The sequence below is a fragment of the Leptosomus discolor genome, chromosome 12 (genome assembly GCF_034619465.1).
Source record: "Leptosomus discolor isolate bLepDis1 chromosome 12, bLepDis1.hap2, whole genome shotgun sequence".
NCBI classification, from domain to species: Eukaryota; Metazoa; Chordata; class Aves; order Leptosomiformes; family Leptosomidae; genus Leptosomus; species Leptosomus discolor.
Window position 1 is genome coordinate 11,217,265 of NC_141402.1, and position 18,619 is coordinate 11,235,883.

Genomic DNA, 18,619 nt, shown 5'->3' on the forward strand with positions numbered 1-18,619 from the left:
CCTAGGAGACAGCTGTCCAGTGAGAAGGGCCATGAGAAATGAGCAGAGTGAAGAAGAGAATTAATTACTCCGATGTGTTGCTGGGGTTAAAAAAGGATAGGGCATTTGAGTGGATAACAAGTACATTCCCAGTTACAGTTGTAAAGATTAAAAATACCACAACCTTAGAGAGTGATCTATTTAAGGCAGTTGTAACTAATGCCAGTGAGGAAAGAATATTCTTTGGAGACAGATTATTCTGTAAATGTCAAAGACAGAGGTTTCTGTCGCCACCTTCAGAAGCAGCAGTTACAGGCTGCAGTCAGGAGCCAGATAGTGGGATTTTCTGGAAAACAGGTCTGGGATTTCATATAATTCAGTTGAAATAGGAAGAAGTGAGCATGAACTATACTGAAGTTTCCTCACTGTAACGTTGATCACAATTCATGGTTTCGGCTTGACCGCTTGCCCGATGGTAGGTCTGATCGCTCCACTGCAAGTATTGATCTAAAGGAAAATGAGTCTCCAGAAATGACAGCAGGATGAGGAGAGAGAAGGAGGATGAAGGCAGTACAGGAAGGCCACGTGCTGGTACCATCTGCCTCCCTTTCACATCGTGCAAGGTCTCGTGCTTTGTAGGTCCCCCAGATGGATGCAGGAGCCCTTTAGCTACGCAAGCGCTGCCTGGTATCCCTGAAGTCAGCTGAATGGCTTGCTCACTGGCTTACTTCAGCAAAAGGTCAGAAGTGTGAGTTCTTGCAGGAGGAGAGTAGTAGTGCTGGCCTTTTGGGGGAAGGGGTGTGATGACTGACTGACTCAAGCTTTTCTGGTTTTTTGTTTGTTTGGTTGGTTGTTTTTTTCCCCAGGAACTTGCTGAGCCAGAAAGATGCGCGAGTATACGGAAAAGAAGGAAACATGTGGGACCATCTGTCTCAAGTACCTGCTTTTCATCTTCAACTTCTTTTTCTGGGTAAGAAACTTCAGTCTCTTTCAGAAGCACTGAGACAGCACTGCAGTTTTGGTGTCAGTGGTGCAGAAATCTCGGGCTTGATGAAGTCTTTGGCAAAACACACTGATGTCAGTAGGACACGGATTTCATCCTGTGGGGTGAAATCCCGTCCTTTGGGCTTGTCTACCAAGGCTGCAGAGGTTATGGTTTGACGCTGTAGTTTCTGGCTCTTCCTAGGTCATGTTACCAAACATAGAAAATAACAGAGAGCCTGAAAACAGGCTTTGTTTTTTCACCTGGCTTACTGTCATGGTTTAACCCCAGCCAGCAGCTAAGCAGCGTGCAGCCGCTCGCTCACTCCTCATTCCCCACACCAAGGGTGGGGGAAGTAAAACTCACGGGCTGAGATAAGAACAAAAATAAAATATAATAATAACAACAGCAATAATAAAATATAATAATAATTGTAATGAATATAATGAAAAAAGAGGAAATCAAACCCAAGACAGACAAGTGATGCACAATGCAGTTGCTCACCACCTGCTGACCGATGCCCCAGCAGTGATCCCTGCTCCCAGACAGCTCCCCCTGGTTGATATACTGAGCATGATGTGCTATGGTATGGAACCCTGGCCATGTTCCCTCCAGCTTCTTGTGCACCTGCTCGCTGGCAGAGTGTGGGAAACTGAAAAATCCTTAACTTGGGATAAGTGCTATATAGCAACAACTAAGACATCAGTGTGTTATCGGCGTTATTGTCACACTGAATCCCAAACACAGCACCAAACCAGCTACTAGCAAGAAAAGTAACCCTATCCCAGCTGAAACCAGAACACTTGCTTTTTCAAGGAGCCTGAGAACTCCACTGTCTTGTATTTCCTCCTCTCAAAATGGCAGAGGGAGTCCTGGCAGTGGAGCGGGTCAGCTAGAGCAAGGATAACCAGCATCTTGCAGCTGGGTCCACACTAGAGCTTCCTAGGGTTGTGCTTTCTGCCAGAAAGTTACTGATGCCAAAGGATGGTTTTTTCCTTTGCTGCATGGGACAGAGCATTGAAGTGTCTGGGTCAGACTTTTAAGGAAAACTAACTGAGCTTACTAGAAGCTGAATAAAACCTTCCAGAAGTGCAAGGCATGCAGAGAGAGAAGGACTGCTAGGAGTCTGGGTGGCTTCTCCACTCCATGTTCATTTGCTGCAAGGGTTAGAGTTCAACCAGCCAGGCTGTTCAGCTCTTTCTCCCCAAATGTGCAGTCTAGGAATGATATAGTGGTTGTCATTTATTGGTAGCATTGCTCCTTGACAAGCAGCGGCAAGCTTGCTGACGTAAAGCTGTTTTGTCCTCTCCTGCTGCTGGGTTGCACCCCGATAGATTTGACATTTTTTCGTATCGTACAGTGTGGCTACGTTTGAGAGGGCTCTGGTCCAAGTATGAGTTGCTGTGCACAGGCAGCTTGCATCTCGGGCTGCCTGGGGTGCTAAACTGGCCACCTTGAAGCCCAGTCTCTCGCAGCGCACTGGGGCCCAGTGAGACCTCTGGGAGTCCTTCCTTCAGTGTAGATCATCTTTGTGTCAGCTTATGGAGCTGAGGCACCTCCTGGGATCCCAGTCCAGTTGCTCTGGGAGGTGAGGAAGTTCACGCATCGGGTACCCTTCATTTGCCTCTCCCTCTCTCCCCAGCTGGCTGGCGGGGCCGTGATGGCAGTGGGCACCTGGACCCTAGCTGAGAAGAGTGACTACATCAGCCTGCTCTCCTCCAGCACATATTCAGCAACTGCTTATATCCTGGTGGTGGCTGGGGTGGTTGTCATGGTTACTGGCATCCTTGGTTGCTGTGCCACCTTCAAAGAGCGTCGGAATTTGCTAAGAGTGGTAAGTTTTGCTTGGTTGTTTTGTTTGGGGAAGGATTCGACCCGTTGTCTCTTGATGCTGGGAGAGAGGAAAACATCCTGGTTGTTTTCTGCACCAACCTTATTTGTCCTAGAGCAAATACCACTAAGGCCTCCAGCTCCTGACAGCAGTGCTGGCCTTGTCCTAGGGGTCAGGTTCTACTGCAGAGCATTTCCTTTCTTCCACCCGAAGAATGTGCTTACCACTGCATGGTTCAAAAGTGCCAAGTATAGTCATAATACCTGTACTTTGGGTAAGAACATCTATTTGAAACTATTCAAAACAGAATCTTGTGGCTTTTGTCTCATTGGAAAATGGGAAGAGAGAGGAAAATATGAGACACCTGTAACAAAACTGGCTTTAATGATAGTAGGTTCAAACCAAATTAACACGCTTTTTCACTTAGCTGTCAAAAATCAGAACATTTCCAATGAATGTTTTCTTTAGTTGCAAAAAAAAATTTTATTTTAGTTTTGCTTCCACGAAAACAAGCCACAGTTTTGATAATCTGCTGCTTCTTTTACAGTTTCTCTGTGTTACTTCCTGAGCTCCCTGCTCACACACCTACACTGGAGTTTTTGACAAGCCCTAGGGTTTCTATTCCACTTCCTCCCTCTCAAATCTCCTTTTCAGTTGGCAGTGTGGCAGCATCTCTTTTAGTATCTGGGCTACAGTGGTGAGCTCAGTGACTGAAATAACAATCAGTGGCTCTTTGCTTTCACAGTTACAGAAAAGGATACTTCAGCAACTCTTCACCAGCTCCTTCCATTGCCCCATTTCCCCCCTTTTGTTTGGATAAAGGAGCAGAAATAGGAGTCATGAGCAAGCCTGATGCTTGTACCACTGCTTTGAAGGCCTGGTAATCCTCGTGAGAAGGCAGAGTAGGGCCAGGAAGGGAGTGTAAAACACAGAGGAGGACACAGAGTGCTTTGCTGGTGCTTGTTCATTAGGCTCCTGGTCTGTAGCAGTCCGTTTTGGCCTTGCTTCACTTACCCTCCATGCCAGAGAGATCTCCCTTTGTCTTTTTACCTCAGCCAGAAACTACAGATGAAAATCCGGTGGGGTTTTCTTTGTTATTCTGCCACAGAAAACTAATAATTGTCTCTTGGGAACAAAAGGTCGCTGTGTCTCCTTACACCACGCGTCCTTTTGGAGTGGCTGGTTGTGACAGGCCTATTGTCTCTTCTCGCTTGTGCTCTGCTTTGGTTGCCGGTGAGTAATCTGCACGAGAGATGGGGCCGTGCTTGCCAGGGCCGGGTGAGCCTGGCTGGGGGCCTTTGCCAGCTCTGAGCTCAGACAGTAATCCTGACAGCTTCACAGTCAGTGCCCTGGGGTTGGTGCCAGCCTGTCCCAATTTCTCTCTGTACCAGAGGCCCATGTAAATATGGGAGGGGGCGCTGTAAGTGGCACTGCCCGCTCTCCCCAGTGCCTCCTTCCTGCTTTCAAAAATCAATTATTGACAACTTTGGGTGCTCTTTGTAAAATGCACATCTGGTTTTTAGTTTGTTTTTCTGTTGAAGACTTGAAGCTGTGAATTTTTTTACTGCCTTTCGACCTAACTCGGTGAGTTTTATGGGCCCACCTCAAGGCTTTTCATAGTATTTCATCGCTCATCACTCACAGCTGTGCTGCTTTTTTTATGTCGTTGCTTATTTGTCTTCCTCGTGTAGCCCCTTAGCCAGGTGATGTGCTGAGGCTTGGGCAGCAGACACAGAGTTTCTCTGGCTCCAGGAGCAGGTGTGGCAGCAGCTCTGCAGCCCGGCTGGCCAGGATGCTGCAGCCCAGCTCTTTCCAAGCACACAAACCGCTGCTATCTCACCCTTCAGTCAAGATGCTTGCTTTCACATACAAAAATGTGCAAACAGGAGTCTTGGGGAAGGACCCATCAAATAGAAGACCTTGCATATAAAGAGAGAAGGTGGGTTTCTTGTGGGGTGTGGCCCCTTACACTGCCACTTTGGTTAGCTGCCTTGGGTAGGGAGAAGGGAACACATGTCGGTTATGATTTCTGTTCCCGCTCCATTTCAGCCTGGAGCCCTCCCCCTGAAGTGAGATGGCTAATTTAGGAGTGTAGTTGCTGTGTATTTGTTCTTCAGGTAGTAGAAAGATCTCTTTAGTGAGCGATTTGGGTTGTAGGTGGGCTGAACCATTCTGGGTTATTCAGAGGAAACACACTAAAGCTTGGTGCTTCACTCAAACTCTTGAAGCTGGTTGGAAGAAATCTGGACCCTGTAGATCTTGAGGAGACAAAGGATAGCCCTGACTCTGGCTTGGAGCCAGAGTAAGAGTAAATTTTGTCCAGAGCCCACCTAGGTCCAGGTATACCTGTCTACTACAGGCCTTTGGGTGGTCCCACAGTTCTGACTTGTTCTGCAGCCTCTTGAGAAGTGAGTAGGGCATGAGGGCGTGTCCCTGCTGCTCCGTGCCAGCACTGGCCTCACTGCTTCACTCCCCCCAGAGCAGACCTCTGTAAGAAAGCCCTGTGGCTCATGAAGAGCAAGGAGAGCAACCCTGTGCTCTGTGTGCATAGAGAGTGAAAGCTGCTGCTCTCTTTGTCAGCATGATAGTTGGAAGTGGCCCTGAGGGACTGATGAGACTGAGATAAGGATAATGACAGAGTGTTTCAGCAGAGACAGGTTGGATGCCTGGGTGGCAGATGCACTAACCTCCCTTACAAGGTTTGACAAGGGCCTTGTGACTCAAATTTTTTCAGGTCTGCTGGAAATGTGTTTGTTTCTATCTGCTGTAAGCCAGCCCGGTGACCCGAGCTGTGGGGATGTAGCTCAGCTCTACCTGAATGACTCTGACATGATGGCACAGAGCAGGGGAAAAGAAATAAAAGCAACTTTCCAGTTCGTTGGTTGTTCTCAGCATCCTACTACCCTCCTGCCCCCTCCTTGGCAGAGAGGTGACGTCAGAGCAGTTAAGGCAATAACCAAGTCCCCACAAAAGAAAGCCAGCCTTTGTATCAAGGCGTGCTGATCCTTCCTTGCCCCCTTTCGCCCTCCTGCGAGTGTTGGGACCAGCCTTTAGCTGGGTGACTCATTCCCCTGGTATGAATGGGTACCTTGTACAGATGGCTGCAGAGACCGGCAGTGTTGGACCGCGAGGGAGAGCGTGGGGCTGGGGAGTGAAAGCCTGAGATTGTGCCCTCAGATTAAAGCCCGGTCTGCAGACAAAACCCAGCTGGCCGTCCTTTGCAGCTGCTGAATCCCAACAGGGGCAGAAGAGGGAGCCTGAGTGTTTGTGTCTGTGTCATTCTAATCCTGCAAAGGGGCTTGGAAATACCATAACCCTCGTGCAACAAAAGGCATCCCTGCTGTGTAGGTCAGCTCACTGTGTCCAGGTCTTCGCTGTCCTTCTTTGTGCCAGGTAGAGATGGCTTGATGTCCAGTTATATTTGTAGGGAGCCGTTTGCTTCGTCCCTTGGGAACAGCCGTTTGTTAAAGTCAGGGTAAACCAGAAGATTTTGTTTGTTCTGTCCTGGGGAGGCCAACTCTTACAGGGACTTAGCATGAGGTCCTTGTTATTGCTGGAACTGGTGTCTCTTCGCCTTTGTCTACAGAAAGATGAATTTAATAGCAGTCATAGAACAGCCTGGATATGTAAAGAAACTGTTCATTGCTGACCAGGAGCAAGGCAAGGGCTGTGTGTCAGGACAGGGGTTCTCCCCAAAAAGCTCTCTTTGACCCTAAGGAGAAAGTGGCCACATTGCCCTCTGTCTTCTGGCCTGCCCAGTTGTTTTAGTCTAGTACACGTGTTCCTCGTCAGTTTGGCTCCCCTTCCTGTTCGTGTATAGGAACAGTGCTGCTCCCAAACAGTTTTCTCTCCTGTCCATTTGATTCTCCTTGTAGTAAGCACAACACATTCCTTACCATTTCACTGACATTAAACCCTTTTAAGAAACAGTCATGTTCTCCTCTTAGTCTTCTAAGAGCTCTTCTCACTTGGGTTTTGAGATACCGAGCTTTTCCCTCTAGATCCTAGTTCAGCAGAACATACGGTCACAGTCCTGAGTGGGAATCAGTGCTAAAGTCCATCCTCTTCAATAGCACCCTTCAGCCCATGGCTGAGTGCCATGGAAGTCAGTGGGAACATAAATCTATGGTTTATGCTTATACTTAGCTGGTCTGCTATATCTTTGGTGAAGTGCGCCCTTCGTTGCTTTATTGAATCATCATTACAACATATATTGCTCCTTGGTAACTTGGTGAGATGCCCTAAACAATATCAAAACAAGCAACAGTTTCAGATTTTTTTGTATTGATGTCAGAGTCAGATGTTTTCTGTGACACTGAGTGTAGTCGTCAGGTTATCCAGCAACCACTTTCTTTTGTCCAGTGATCTTATCTCAGTTGCTTGCACTTTTCCATTCTCTTCATCCCTCTGGGTCTGAGAGTTGAACTCACACATGGTGCTGCTTGTCTTCAGTTATCCTTTGGTTTGGTTTTCCCTTTAACCTGTGGGATTGTTCCTTTCCTACCCTGTTGAGGTCTTAGTCCCAGCCCCTGCCTTTGAACACTGCTGCAGAAAAGCATCGATGAAGACAGTCATACATTTTACCAGCTGATGAAAACCTGGCTCCCGGCATCTCCTTACTTTCTGTTCTAATGTCTTGCTTTTCCCATTATTTTGCAGTACTTCATATTGTTGCTGTGCATCTTTCTGCTGGAGATCATTGCTGGAATCCTGGCCTATATCTACTACCAGCAGGTGAGTGGACCTTAGCCCTTAGAGACTCAAACCAGGGAGAGAAAACACCTTGTTATCATCCCATTTCTCTGGCCAGAGTTGGGCTTGGAAGCTTGGGACCTAGGGTCTGGTTGTGGTTCACCTTTCCACGTCTCTGTACTCGCTCCCCTCCCCACACAGAAGACCTTGGATTATTTACTGGTTTTGACAAAGTGGTGGTGGTTACTCTAGGGAGGCTGCTCAGCTGCTTCTGGTGGTTCACCTTTGTGCGCCGTTTTTCTGCAGAGCCTTGTAGAAGACGATTTTTGAGGCTGTGTAGATTTAGGAACTCTCATAACGCCCTTCAAGGCACAGTGAAGAAGCTGAAATCCTGTTAGTGCCACTTAGTATGTTTGGGACATAGGAACAGTTCCTGCTGCATCCCGCCAGTTAGCTGCCATCCTTTGGAACTGGCGAAGATAACAGATGGTCCAGCTGAGAGGTCCTTTCAGGTCAAGAAGTTTTTGAGAGCTTTACTTAACCGGCCCAGCTGAGGAGCTGGAGAACAGCACAGGCTCCCAACAGCTGCAGCTCTAGCTTGGCGCTTTTTGCAGTTGCAGAGGGCAGAGGCTTAAGTCATCCCTTTGTTTTCAAAGGGAGTTGAACCACCGAGGCACAAACAGCCTGCAAAGTTGCTCTCATGTCTGGAAATTGATTGGAAATGGCGAATTAGGATTGTTGTCAAGTGGCTGTCTGAAAAGCAGCTGGACATCCCATCTTGTTGGCTTCACTGCCAGGGTTCCTTGTCATTCCTTTTTCTCTTGGGCCTTGTGTGCTTTGCCTCACTAAGATGGGTTTGTGAGGAGCCAAAGAACTGTGCTGGCTCCTGGCAAGAGGGATCAATGGTACGAGTGTGCGTATTTAACAGGGAAAGATCAATCCTGGCAGGAAGCCAGGGTCTGTCCATCCATCCATGCAAAGGTAAGAGGTTCATACGTGGCAGCAAATGAAGAGGACCTGATCCTTTGATTGAAATAAAGGACAACACACTCAGAACTGTACCCTTGAGTGCTTTGGGTCACTTGAGGGTGTCTCTGATCAATAGCTGCACTTCCCCTTGCCCTCTGGCTGACAAATCCCCCTTTCCTGGTTGCAGGCTGCTTGCTCTGTTTGCCACTGGTTTTATTTCAGCCCTTGCTTTGGTGTCTAAGGCTTGTGCGTGTGTGTCTAAACTGTTTCTTTTGTTATCTTTGTTCCATGCTGCAGTTCTTCCCCGTCAGCCTGCAGGTAACTGCTTTTCTCCCAAGTAATAATTCTGCTAATGGACTCTTCTCTTTATTTGCCTCTGATGCCTTCCAGCTGCTGAACCTTTTCCTTTCTTTTTATTACCCTAAGTCCTTTGCAATTCTGTAGAGCTTCCCAGCCCAGGATCTCAAAGTTTTTTGCAACTATTAATAAATGAACTTCATACCATCTCTGTGAGGTAGGTGCTGTCCCCATTTGACACACGGGGTTGGGAAAAACAGTGTTTGAAAGGGAGAATAAACGGCAGACTGTAGTTTGCACAGTTCGGCATAACCAGATGTTTGTGGTTTAACTCTTTAACCAGATGTTTGTTGTTTAACTCCATAACTCTTGTTTACAACTTAGTGTGTAGAATAAAAGCTGTAGAGAGAGGCTACCCATCTGTTTCGTTCACTGACCCCGTCTAAAATGCCTGTTGACGTCTTTTGTCGGTACAGGAAGCTTAGAATGTCAAGGTGTTGGAGTAAAGCAGTGTTGCTGTAGAACCAGGATGACAAAAAGAAGATGCAGCTCTTTGGCACTTCTTGGCTGTCACCTGGATGGGTGTGAAGAATTCAGCTAGATTAAAAGAGCCTCCACAGGAATAAATGTTTGGATCCAGTCGCCTGAACATGCCAGTGGTTTATGATGATGCTTTCAGAAATTCTGAACTTGCAAAATCAGACTTTGTCTCTCTCTCACAGTTATCAAAAAAGGCCTTGTAGTACTTTTGCAATCACACACTTCATTCCCTCCTGGGGCATCCTTTTTGAGGCCGATGCAAGAACTATTTGGGCTAGGTGGCTTCAGTCCAGTATGCCCAGGACTCTGATTTCTTCGTGCTCCTGGACAGAGTGATTTGGTTTCTAGTATTTTGTCACAGGCTTCAGAGGGAGAAGACTGCATGTGGTCTTGTAGGCCTATTCATATTCAAGCAGGCACAGTTTTGTATTCCCTTTTGATGCGGGTGTGTCATGGCGATCGTACATGTTCACTGTGAGGACCCATGTGGTGACGTGTAACACAGGCTGAAGTTTGGTCCTGAAGCACCTCCCTCCAGTTACTGAAGTGGAGATGTGATCTGTAATCAGTTGGAAATAAGCCTGTCCAGTGCAACCTTGAGGGTGATCTTGAAGGAAGCTGTAGCTTCCACTAGGCTCTCTGCTTTCTTCCTGGAGCAAAGGCAATGAAACGTGTGCAGGGCTCTGGGTCGCTCTTGAGGGGTGAGTTTACCTTGTGATTTTAGCCCATTTCTCTCTTCCATTCAGCTGAGCATGGAGCTGAAGCAAAACTTGAAGAACACCATGACGCAGAAGTACCGGAAGGAGGGAGAAGAGAGTGTTACCAGCGCAGTAGACAAATTGCAGCAGGAGGTGGGTGTCTCTCAAGGCAGGGAGAGTTAATGCCATTGCAGGGTTTAAAATCAAATGCACAAAAGGTATCGTGGCTCTTGACATCCAACGTACAGATGTTCCTTCTGTGTGCGGAGTGTATGTTCTGCTGGTTATGGTTGCAGACAAGGTTGGGTGGGGTGCAGGGCTTGGGCAACCGGCAGGATTGCATGGTGTGATCTCTCACTGGCATGCCCAGTAGTGCTGGGGGAAACCACATGTGAACTGCTCCCAGAGTGAACTGGAGCCGCCAAGTCACTCTGACAGCCGTTTCTACTTCCCACTTCAAAGCTTTGGAGAAATTGCTGACATTTTTCATTAAGCTTCTTAGTACCCTGGAGAGCAAGATGTAGTGAAAGAAGAGCCTTCCTGCTGCTGTCGCTAGCTGTGCCTGGCTCAGGGGTGGTTTGGGTGAGGGCTGCCACAGTTCTGACAGGCCTTCCCACAGAAAGGACCTTTGGGCACAGGTACTTTCAGAGTGTGGGCCCTATTATATGCACATGGCCATAGCAGGTGCATTTGCAATAGTAACTGATAATTAAACGTACCCCGTTATCACCATTAATGCTCTCCAGTCTGGTGGTTAAGAGCTGAGGCAGCTGCAGGTGCACTCTGGTTACAGTTCACCCCAGCAGCAAAGGTCACAGCTGCTGAAAGATGGATGAATCCGATATTTAATGGCCATTTTGGGGACTCTTAACACGAGAGTCACTAATGATTATAGTAGCCAAAAAAACCCAAAGGAGCCCGTGAGCTAGCTGGAGTCTCTCTGCAAAGGAGGGTGAAGTCCAGGGCTTGGTGTGGGAGGCTGGAGGGAGAAGGAGGTTGCAGTGCTTGCGGGCTCAGCCTTTGCTCTGTGTGTGCAGTTCAAGTGCTGCGGGAGCAACAACTACACAGACTGGGCCGACAGCCTGTGGATCAAATCTCCAGAGGCCAGTGGACGCAAAGTCCCAGACAGCTGCTGTAAGACAATAACCGACCTGTGTGGCCGAAGAGACCATCCTTCCAACATCTACAAGGAGGTAATTCAGAGCAGCCTGTCACAAAGTATGTAAAGGAGGTGGGCAGGGTGTGAGGGTGTTGGGTTATTGCTGCAAGCTGTTGGTAGGCTTCAAAGTCAGTAGGATTTCTTAGAAAGCAGAATTCGTTTCTCTGGTTGAGTGTTCAGCCATCTAGGCTATTATTTTATATATAGATATAAAGAAAAATTATAAATTATATTTGTTACTGCAGGGTATGCTTGTGATAGGAGGAAGTGGGAGAGGTTATTGGTTCTGGCAAGAGACTTGGATGTGAGCCCTACTTTTGACATAGCTTTCTGTCGTTGGAATTACTCAGTGAGGTGCAAATGGAGATACTTCTGGTCCTGGATTGAGATGGTGGGATTTGACCTACAGCATGAAGGAACAGCATATGGGGAAGCAAGAGGGCCCCATAGCAAACAGACTAGGCCAGTTCCAGGTTGGGCTTGAGTTAAGATAGAGGGGATTGGCTGTGTTCTAGAAGCAGCAAACTGGATCCCAGACTAGCTGAGTAAGTAGCTCTCAGACCATTTATTCCTCCAGTTTGCATAAGGCTAGTAAAAATTCCTGCGTTTATTTTGGCACCCTCCGTTCCTGTCACCTGGCTTTGACTTGCTCACTGGGATGTTCTCTTGAGTCCTTTTTCTCATCAGTGGAACCAGCAGCTTGGCTGGCTGTATTGAGCCTGGGGAGCAGCAACTGGAGCTTCTTTCTTGCTCCTGTCCCCATGGCCATTCAGGAGGGCTGTGGATGAAGGTGTTCCCTTCAGAGCAGGTTTCTTCTTACAGTCTGTGCTTTGAGCAGAACTCAGAAGAGCGATGTAGATAACATCTGCATTAAGCCAAGCAACTCGAACAGCTTAAAGGAAACCAACCATCTAACTTTGTGGAATGAATAGGGAGATAAGTCCAGTCTCTCTGATCTACCAAAACCTCTCTTACGTGCAGCTGCTTGGCTGGGTTTTGTTCTTCAGGAAAGAAGGCTTTCCCATAAGGTTTGTGCCTTCCAGGCAAAACCCAACGAGGCAGTGCTGAAAAGAGTCCAAAGGCTGATGAGGTGCTTCTGAGAGTGGAAACCCGCAACCATTGGAGGGGCAGGGCTGGCAATTCACATCCTCCCTCTGTGCTGCGCGAAGCTGGAGGCAGCTGCCAGCTGCATTACTGAGAGAGGCCCTGTAGTCTGCCAGATGTATAGGGCTAGCTCTGGAGGAGAAAAAGCTGTAAGGGGAGGTTTGGATCCACGAGTCAGATGCTGCGTGTACGAGGTCTCAGTCAGAGTTCAGAAAGGATTTTAGTGGTATTGGGGAAGAGGAACCTAGAAAAGGGTCAGATCAGGGAACAGGAGTAGCTGCTTCATACTAGGGCAGCTGGGGCTGACTCTAAAACCTAATGCTGGCATGGGAAAAGTGAGGCCTTTGCCATCCCTCCCTGGAGGGCTGCGTGATTGCTCCTTCCCTCTGCCTGCATGCATGTAGTTGTCTGTGTTCGCTGTAAGCTCTGGGCAGGAAAGCCCCCAGCACCCTTGGGGCACTGCTGTACCCTTCACAATAAATCCCCCTGATGTTACCATGGAAAACCTGCCTCAATAGATTAAACAGTTTAATTATTTAAAGGAAACTCTTCCAAAAAAAGAAAAAAACAACCACCAAAACCAAACGAGAATACTCTTACTGATTTATTTTTGCCTTATGACAACAAAAGCTTGGGCCTGAAACAGGGAGGGAAAGGTCACACTGCCAGCCAAGGATACAGCTGCAAGGCAGAGGCAGGCAGAGCCTGGCTTTCCAGGTTCACATGGAAACTTACTGCTGTCAGAAATAGCGGTGGGAGGAATTTACTCTTAAAGCTCCTGTCATGTTAGAGTTCTTGGTGCTGGCTCCACTCAGCGGCAATTCCTCAGCCTTGTGGCCTGACAGGAGTAAATACCCTCTCCAGGCATATGCTAGGCAGCGAGCGAGGGAACCTTTCTCCACATCTCTCAGGAAAAAATGACATGCTCCCTCTGTGTGATGTGCCTGGTGGTTCTGCATTTCGCCTGCCTGGCTATCGGCCACCGTGGGTTTGTTTGATGGTTCCTGAGCCAGTAGGTCCAGAGCAGTACGAAACACGATGCAGGTGACATCATCTGTGTAGCTTTTCCAGTGAAGAGATTGCTCACAGATGCTGCTTTTTGTAGCCTTGCTTTCAAGGGCCACAACCGTTGGAGTAAAGTGAACAAGAGGTTAAAATGAAGCTGATTTTCCATGTCCTTCCTTTCATCCTGCAGAGCGGTTGCATTACCAAGCTGGAAAACTTCATTCAAGAGCATCTGAAAATTATTGGGGCAGTGGGGATCAGCATCGCTTGTGTGCAGGTAAAAGGGCTGAGTGGAGTTTTGAGGGTGCTGGGCAGAAGTTAAAGGAACCCCAGAGCCAAGGGATGGAAAAAAACCTGATGTTTTAGGCTCTCCCATGCCTGGCAAGAAGTTGCCGGGTATTTTGGGGCCCTGAGGGTTCACTAGTTCCAAAGCAAAAGCCTCTCCTGCGGACTGTAAGATTGGCTTCTGGTGAAGGGGGAGAGCAGCTCTGCCAGGTGGGCAAGAGGGGGAGATTTCTGCTCCGGGGCTGGGGGAGAGGCAGGGCTGGCCGTGGCAGGCGGTTTGGCGGCCTAAGAGAGACCTCTTGTGGGGATGTGCCGTGGTTGCCCGTGCAGCTGGAGAGCAGGTCCGGAGGAGTTTCCAACCCCTGCTCGTTAGGATTACTTTAAGTCCTCTAGAACATCTCCCTTGGCTGTGTCACGTTGAAGAACGGCACTGTGGGTCGGCAAATGATTCCGGAGAGGGTGCTGAATGGAGGGGTAGGATATGGGTGCCCCCCGCTCCCGTTTTAGAGGAGAGGGCACAGGATATTCTGTTCTTCGAGATGCAGGTGTCTCTGGGAGTTCCTCATCTGCCCGTTTGTTCTGGCGAGTAGCCAAATTACACCCCGGAGAAGCTGCTGGTGATTAATTATGGGGATTAGCACAGATTATGTTCTCTCCTGCTGCTTATCGCAAGCTGGAGTGTGGTATCCCCAGGCAGGAGCTAGCTGCCGCTCTAGCCTGGGTCTAGACCGTTAATTTGCAAGCTGCTGCTCCGTACCGTTTTGTCATGTATTCCTCTCTTCTCTCTACACCCTGCAGATCTTTGGGATGATTTTCACCTGCTGCTTGTACAGGAGTCTAAAGCCAGAACCATATTAATAGCTGCGGGGACTCTGCCGCTCCCCCTCTGCCGCTTCCCTTAGTGCCTGCCGACCCGACCACTCTCCACCACCGCCACAGAAGCGTCTGTAACCTGAGGACTTGGCTCTGTCATGCACCGCCTTACCTGCCCCCTTGGGGGAAAGTCGCCCTCGCTGTTGTGTACGAGGCAGCCAGGAGTTCAGTGGGTCCCCTTCATTGTCGAGAAACAAAAGAGCTGTGGATCTTCTGCTAGAAGCTTTAGCGAAACAGTCCCTTGATGTAACTATGAAGCAAGATTTATCCAGGGCCATTTCTCTTGAGGCTTTTCCTGAGCCAACGTGAAGGTATCGGGATGCTCTACAAGAACATAGTTTGCTCTCTGAGAAGTGGCTCAGCAGCACCAGGCATTGACTGTGAGGACAGATGACGTTTCTGTGCTGAGCTGGAGCCAGAGCTGAGTCTCTCATACGTGGGAGATTCCTCTCCCTCCTCCCAAGTGGGTACCAATGTCCTAACGCAGCTGTGTTCCGCCTGAGAGGACGCCTGCCTGGTTGCTCAGGGCAGGAGCTGCTCTTCCTGCTGATCGGGAGCACAACTTGATGCAGTTGAAATCTTGTCATGACTCTGACGTTGCCGTGATGTGGGTGCCTTAGGATTTCTCAGCAGTCCTTCCTCCTCTTCCTTGAAGCTTCCCCCAACACAGTGCCATTGGGAGCCACAAGAGGCCTTTTGCCTTCTGGAGCAAAGACTTTCTAATTCTTTTGGGTCTAGTCTGTTTTATCAAGTGGCTTCCAGCGTGAGTGAAAAAAGTTTGTTTCCTCCTAGTTATCCCCTGCTGAGGTTTGGTGAAGAACTGATCTGTTTGAGGAGCTGGCATATCTTGCTACCCTTTGGCCTGTTTAGTTAGTGGCAATACTCACATGTTGAGAGATGTCCTTGGCTTGTTTTTTCCAATGAAAACCTCCAGGCTTGTCTCTCTTGGGCAGGAAATGAATATATAGAAATGCTTTGTCAGCCTCCAGAGGGATCATTGATCAGCTGAAGGTTTTCTGGCTTCCGTGAGATCTGGAAGCCCACTTCACTGGTTACTGCCGAGAAGATCAGGAGAGTCGGCTTGAACTGGTTGCCCCAGCGTACTCGGTAGATTGGTAGTGCTGGGTTAACTGTCCGTTTGCTGCAGAGAAATAGGTTTTAATTACATATTCTGTGCCTTGGGATCCTGGATACATACAGGACATAGACATCATGGCTGCCGTAGGCTTAGTGCCATTGTGATGCCAACGGGGTCTTAGCCTGGATCCATAGGATCTTACGTGCCTCTTGGCTGGTTCTCCCCTTCCTGGTATGTCTGTTACACCCCTGAAGCAGAAAGGGCTGTGGGGTTTTGGGGTTTCTAAGCAGTGGAGACAAGCCCTCTTACAAACAAACAACTTTAATCTCTCTCCTGGCCTTTTAGTGGTGCTGGTGGCTGAGTCCTGTCCCTCGGCAGCAGGCAGTTAACATGAGCAAAGTCATCCAGACCCCTGAAGGGTCTTGCAGCATCGGGGGGTTTTTAGTTCGCAGAGCAGAAATCCTGGACCGGCGCTAAAGGGTAACAAGTTGAGATTCAGAGCAGGTCAATCTGAACGTCCCCCATCAACGTCAGCCCCATGAAGTAATCCTTAACTAATGCAGAAAGAGGGGTGGAGGAACTGAGTGAGGTCTGTCTTTGGTTCCACAGCAGTAGGAAAGAGGGGAAAAAAAATCTAAATTATTGTGTAATGAGCTAAAGGAGAAATCTCTAAATTATTTCTTGTTTTATAATCGAGTTCCTGACAAGTATTGACTACTAACTAAGAGGAAAATATTGAGCATGTTGCTTGAAGCAATGTTTCTAGTTTCTTAAGCATATCTTCATAGCTGCCTTCACCCGTTCCCTTCAGATGTGTTGTACAGGGTTGGGGGAGGCCAGGAAGAACGAGACAGGAACAGTAAGCTGGCTTGTGTCCATTGTTGTATACTTTTTCTCCGTGTAATAATATTCATTGCTTTTTTTTTTAACCCAGTTTAAATTGCTGGCCAATAGAAAAATAAAGCTTAAGATTCTGTACTGTGCGTAGCGAAATGGAAGGGGTACAGCAGCCAGGTGGCTGTGTGGATTCCTTGGATCCTGCTCCTGCTGAGGGCCCAGTTCCTCAAGAAGCAGCTGGTCTGAGGGACCAGGCAGAGAAGGGAGCCAGGGAAGAACCTTCCTCGTGTCACTGGCCGTGCCAGCCTGGTCACGGGCTGCTATCGCAGCTGGCTCCTCTGGGCGGCACCCGGGGCACCAAAGGCGCAGAGCTGCAGGGTACCGGGGACTGCGTGTCAGCCGGGGCGTGGGGACGGAGGTGTCTGGGGTCTGTGGTGCACCCCGCCGTGGGGCCCGGTGACCCTCCAGGCTGGCAGGCGCTGCCAGCGGGCGACGTGTGCTCGCCTGCCGCCTGCCTGGCCACTCGGGTTGGCTTAAGGAGAGCAGGTGAGGGTACAAATGGTCTGAAGGCTCTGCTGTTCTCTCCTACCCCCTGTTTCCACTTACCCCATGGATAGTGGAAATCCTCCCCCATCCCACCGTGACGATAAGGACACGGATGGGCTGCTGCGGCCGGGCTGCCTCTTCCAACTGCTGTGGGATAATGGGGTGGGGGGGTGTTTGCTTGCTGTGCTGCGGAGTGGCTTGTAGCCACCTCGCATCATGGATGTGTCAAAAAGAGAGAGCAGATGGGACCCCTTTTTTTGTTACCCTTTGGGACTGAAGGGTGAAGATGACACAAGTTCCCAAGAGGCCTGCAGGCAGCGGGATGGCAGCGCCTGCAGCGAAGGGACACGGCCACTCGGTGGCTCTTGGGGCTCAGCCCAGGGCGCCGTGAATTCAGCTCCTGGAATTCGAAGGAGTCTAATCCGCTGCTTGGCTCTGTGGGCAGCAGGGCCCTGGTGTCACCAACCGCCAGGGAGGCGCAGCACAGGTCACGCTGGTGTTCCCTCGCCTGGAAGGGAAGGTCGCTTCTTCCAGTCACGATTTTCGTGCTGCAGGAGGGCACTGGCTGTGCGAGGCTGAGGGCTTCACTTGGCTCAGCACAGGGACTTCTGCTGGGGAAAAAACAACCCTGCAAATGTATTGGCAGGTGCCAAGGAGGCAGACCTGGATGGTGAGATGAGCCAGTGCCACCGCTGCGGTGCAGGGGGAAGGCAGGTGCGCTCCTGAGATGCCTTGGGTAGGGCAGGGGGGTGGTCGCGTCCGTTTATAAGACCTTGTTTCCAGGCCGGCGCGTGGCTCTGGCCGCCCGTGTTCAGGAGAGGCGAGTGGGAGGTGGGGCATGCGTGGAGAAGGGGGGCTTGTCCTGGAGGGCTGTTGGCCGAGGTGCGGCTGGAGGAGCAGGTCAGGCTGGGCAGCGGGGGTGCAGGAGTTGGCATCGATGGCTCTGTGTTAATGGTGTGTCCCAAACAGCCACCGGGCCACCATCACGGCAGAGAGAAAGGCCAGCAGCTCCCCTCCTCGTGCCTTGTCCGGTTCCCCTCTGTGTCATTAGGGGAGCAGCATGGCTCCAGTCACCCTTTCCCACCTCCAAAGGGAAATTATCCCCCCTTCTGCAAAACTCTCATGGGGTGGTGTCAGTGAAGGCCGTAGCACAGTGTCTTTCAGCGTGAAGCAATTGCTTAAAAGTGATTTCTCGTTTGAATTGCCTCGTCCTGCAGTGTCTGTAACTGGGGTGCAATTACCACCTCACAGCATCCCCACGGGGGCTGCGCAGCTTCGGGGCTCCAGGTGCTGCTGCCTCTCCCGAGGCAGGAGCACGATTTCTCTCCCTCGGGACCTGGCGATTTGGGCTGTGCTAATCGCCCTCCACAGCAATTAGCTCAGCCGGTGGTCTGCTCTCTTGGGGTGCCCGAGTGGTCAGTGCAATTTGTGCAGGAATAAGGGGGAAAACAGATGTAGCGGTAAATGGTTTCTGCAAGGGTCCAGCTTTGGGGCAGTCACCCTGTTCCTGCAGTTTCAAACAAAACACGAGTATTTTGTGCTCCCCTGGCCCCAAACCAGTTCATAAACGTGCCCTTTCCGCTCCTGCTGTTTAATTGGGAGGAATTTTTCCCCCAGGGTGGCCTTTCTTTCGCCATTTATAAAGCCTCCCCCCTTCGGTGGTGGTTGCCATGTCCTTCTTTTCCTGCTGGGCTGGGGCTGAGCAGGGCTGTGGCGTGGAAAAACGAGGAGCAGGAGATCCTCT

At 49.7% G+C, this 18,619-nt stretch overlaps 1 protein-coding gene across 2 annotated transcripts; it reads left to right on the top strand.

The window, feature by feature from the left end:
• Window positions 1-865: 865 nt before the first annotated feature.
• Window positions 866-14,462, top strand: CD151 (CD151 molecule (Raph blood group)). 2 transcript variants are annotated; one of them, XM_086472183.1, is made up of 8 exons: window positions 866-949; window positions 2,604-2,795; window positions 7,452-7,526; window positions 8,751-8,771; window positions 10,037-10,141; window positions 11,026-11,181; window positions 13,447-13,533; window positions 14,340-14,462. In XM_086472183.1, exons 1-8 carry the CDS (start codon window positions 866-868, stop codon window positions 14,397-14,399), a joined length of 780 nt encoding a protein of 259 aa, XP_086328309.1. In that variant the 3' UTR covers window positions 14,400-14,462. The 2 variants fall into 2 exon arrangements, with proteins under 2 accessions (XP_086328309.1, XP_009957767.2); XM_009959465.2 differs by lacking the exon at window positions 8,751-8,771.
• Window positions 14,463-18,619: the final 4,157 nt, after the last annotated feature.

Coding starts and splice junctions, on each gene's coding strand:
- CD151 (XM_086472183.1), top strand. CDS start 866: ATGCGCGAGTATACGGAAAAGAAGGAAACATGTGGGACCATCTGTCTC. Junction 2,796..7,451: donor GTCGGAATTTGCTAAGAGTG/GTAAGTTTTGCT, acceptor ATTATTTTGCAG/TACTTCATATTGTTGCTGTG. Junction 11,182..13,446: donor CTTCCAACATCTACAAGGAG/GTAATTCAGAGC, acceptor TTCATCCTGCAG/AGCGGTTGCATTACCAAGCT.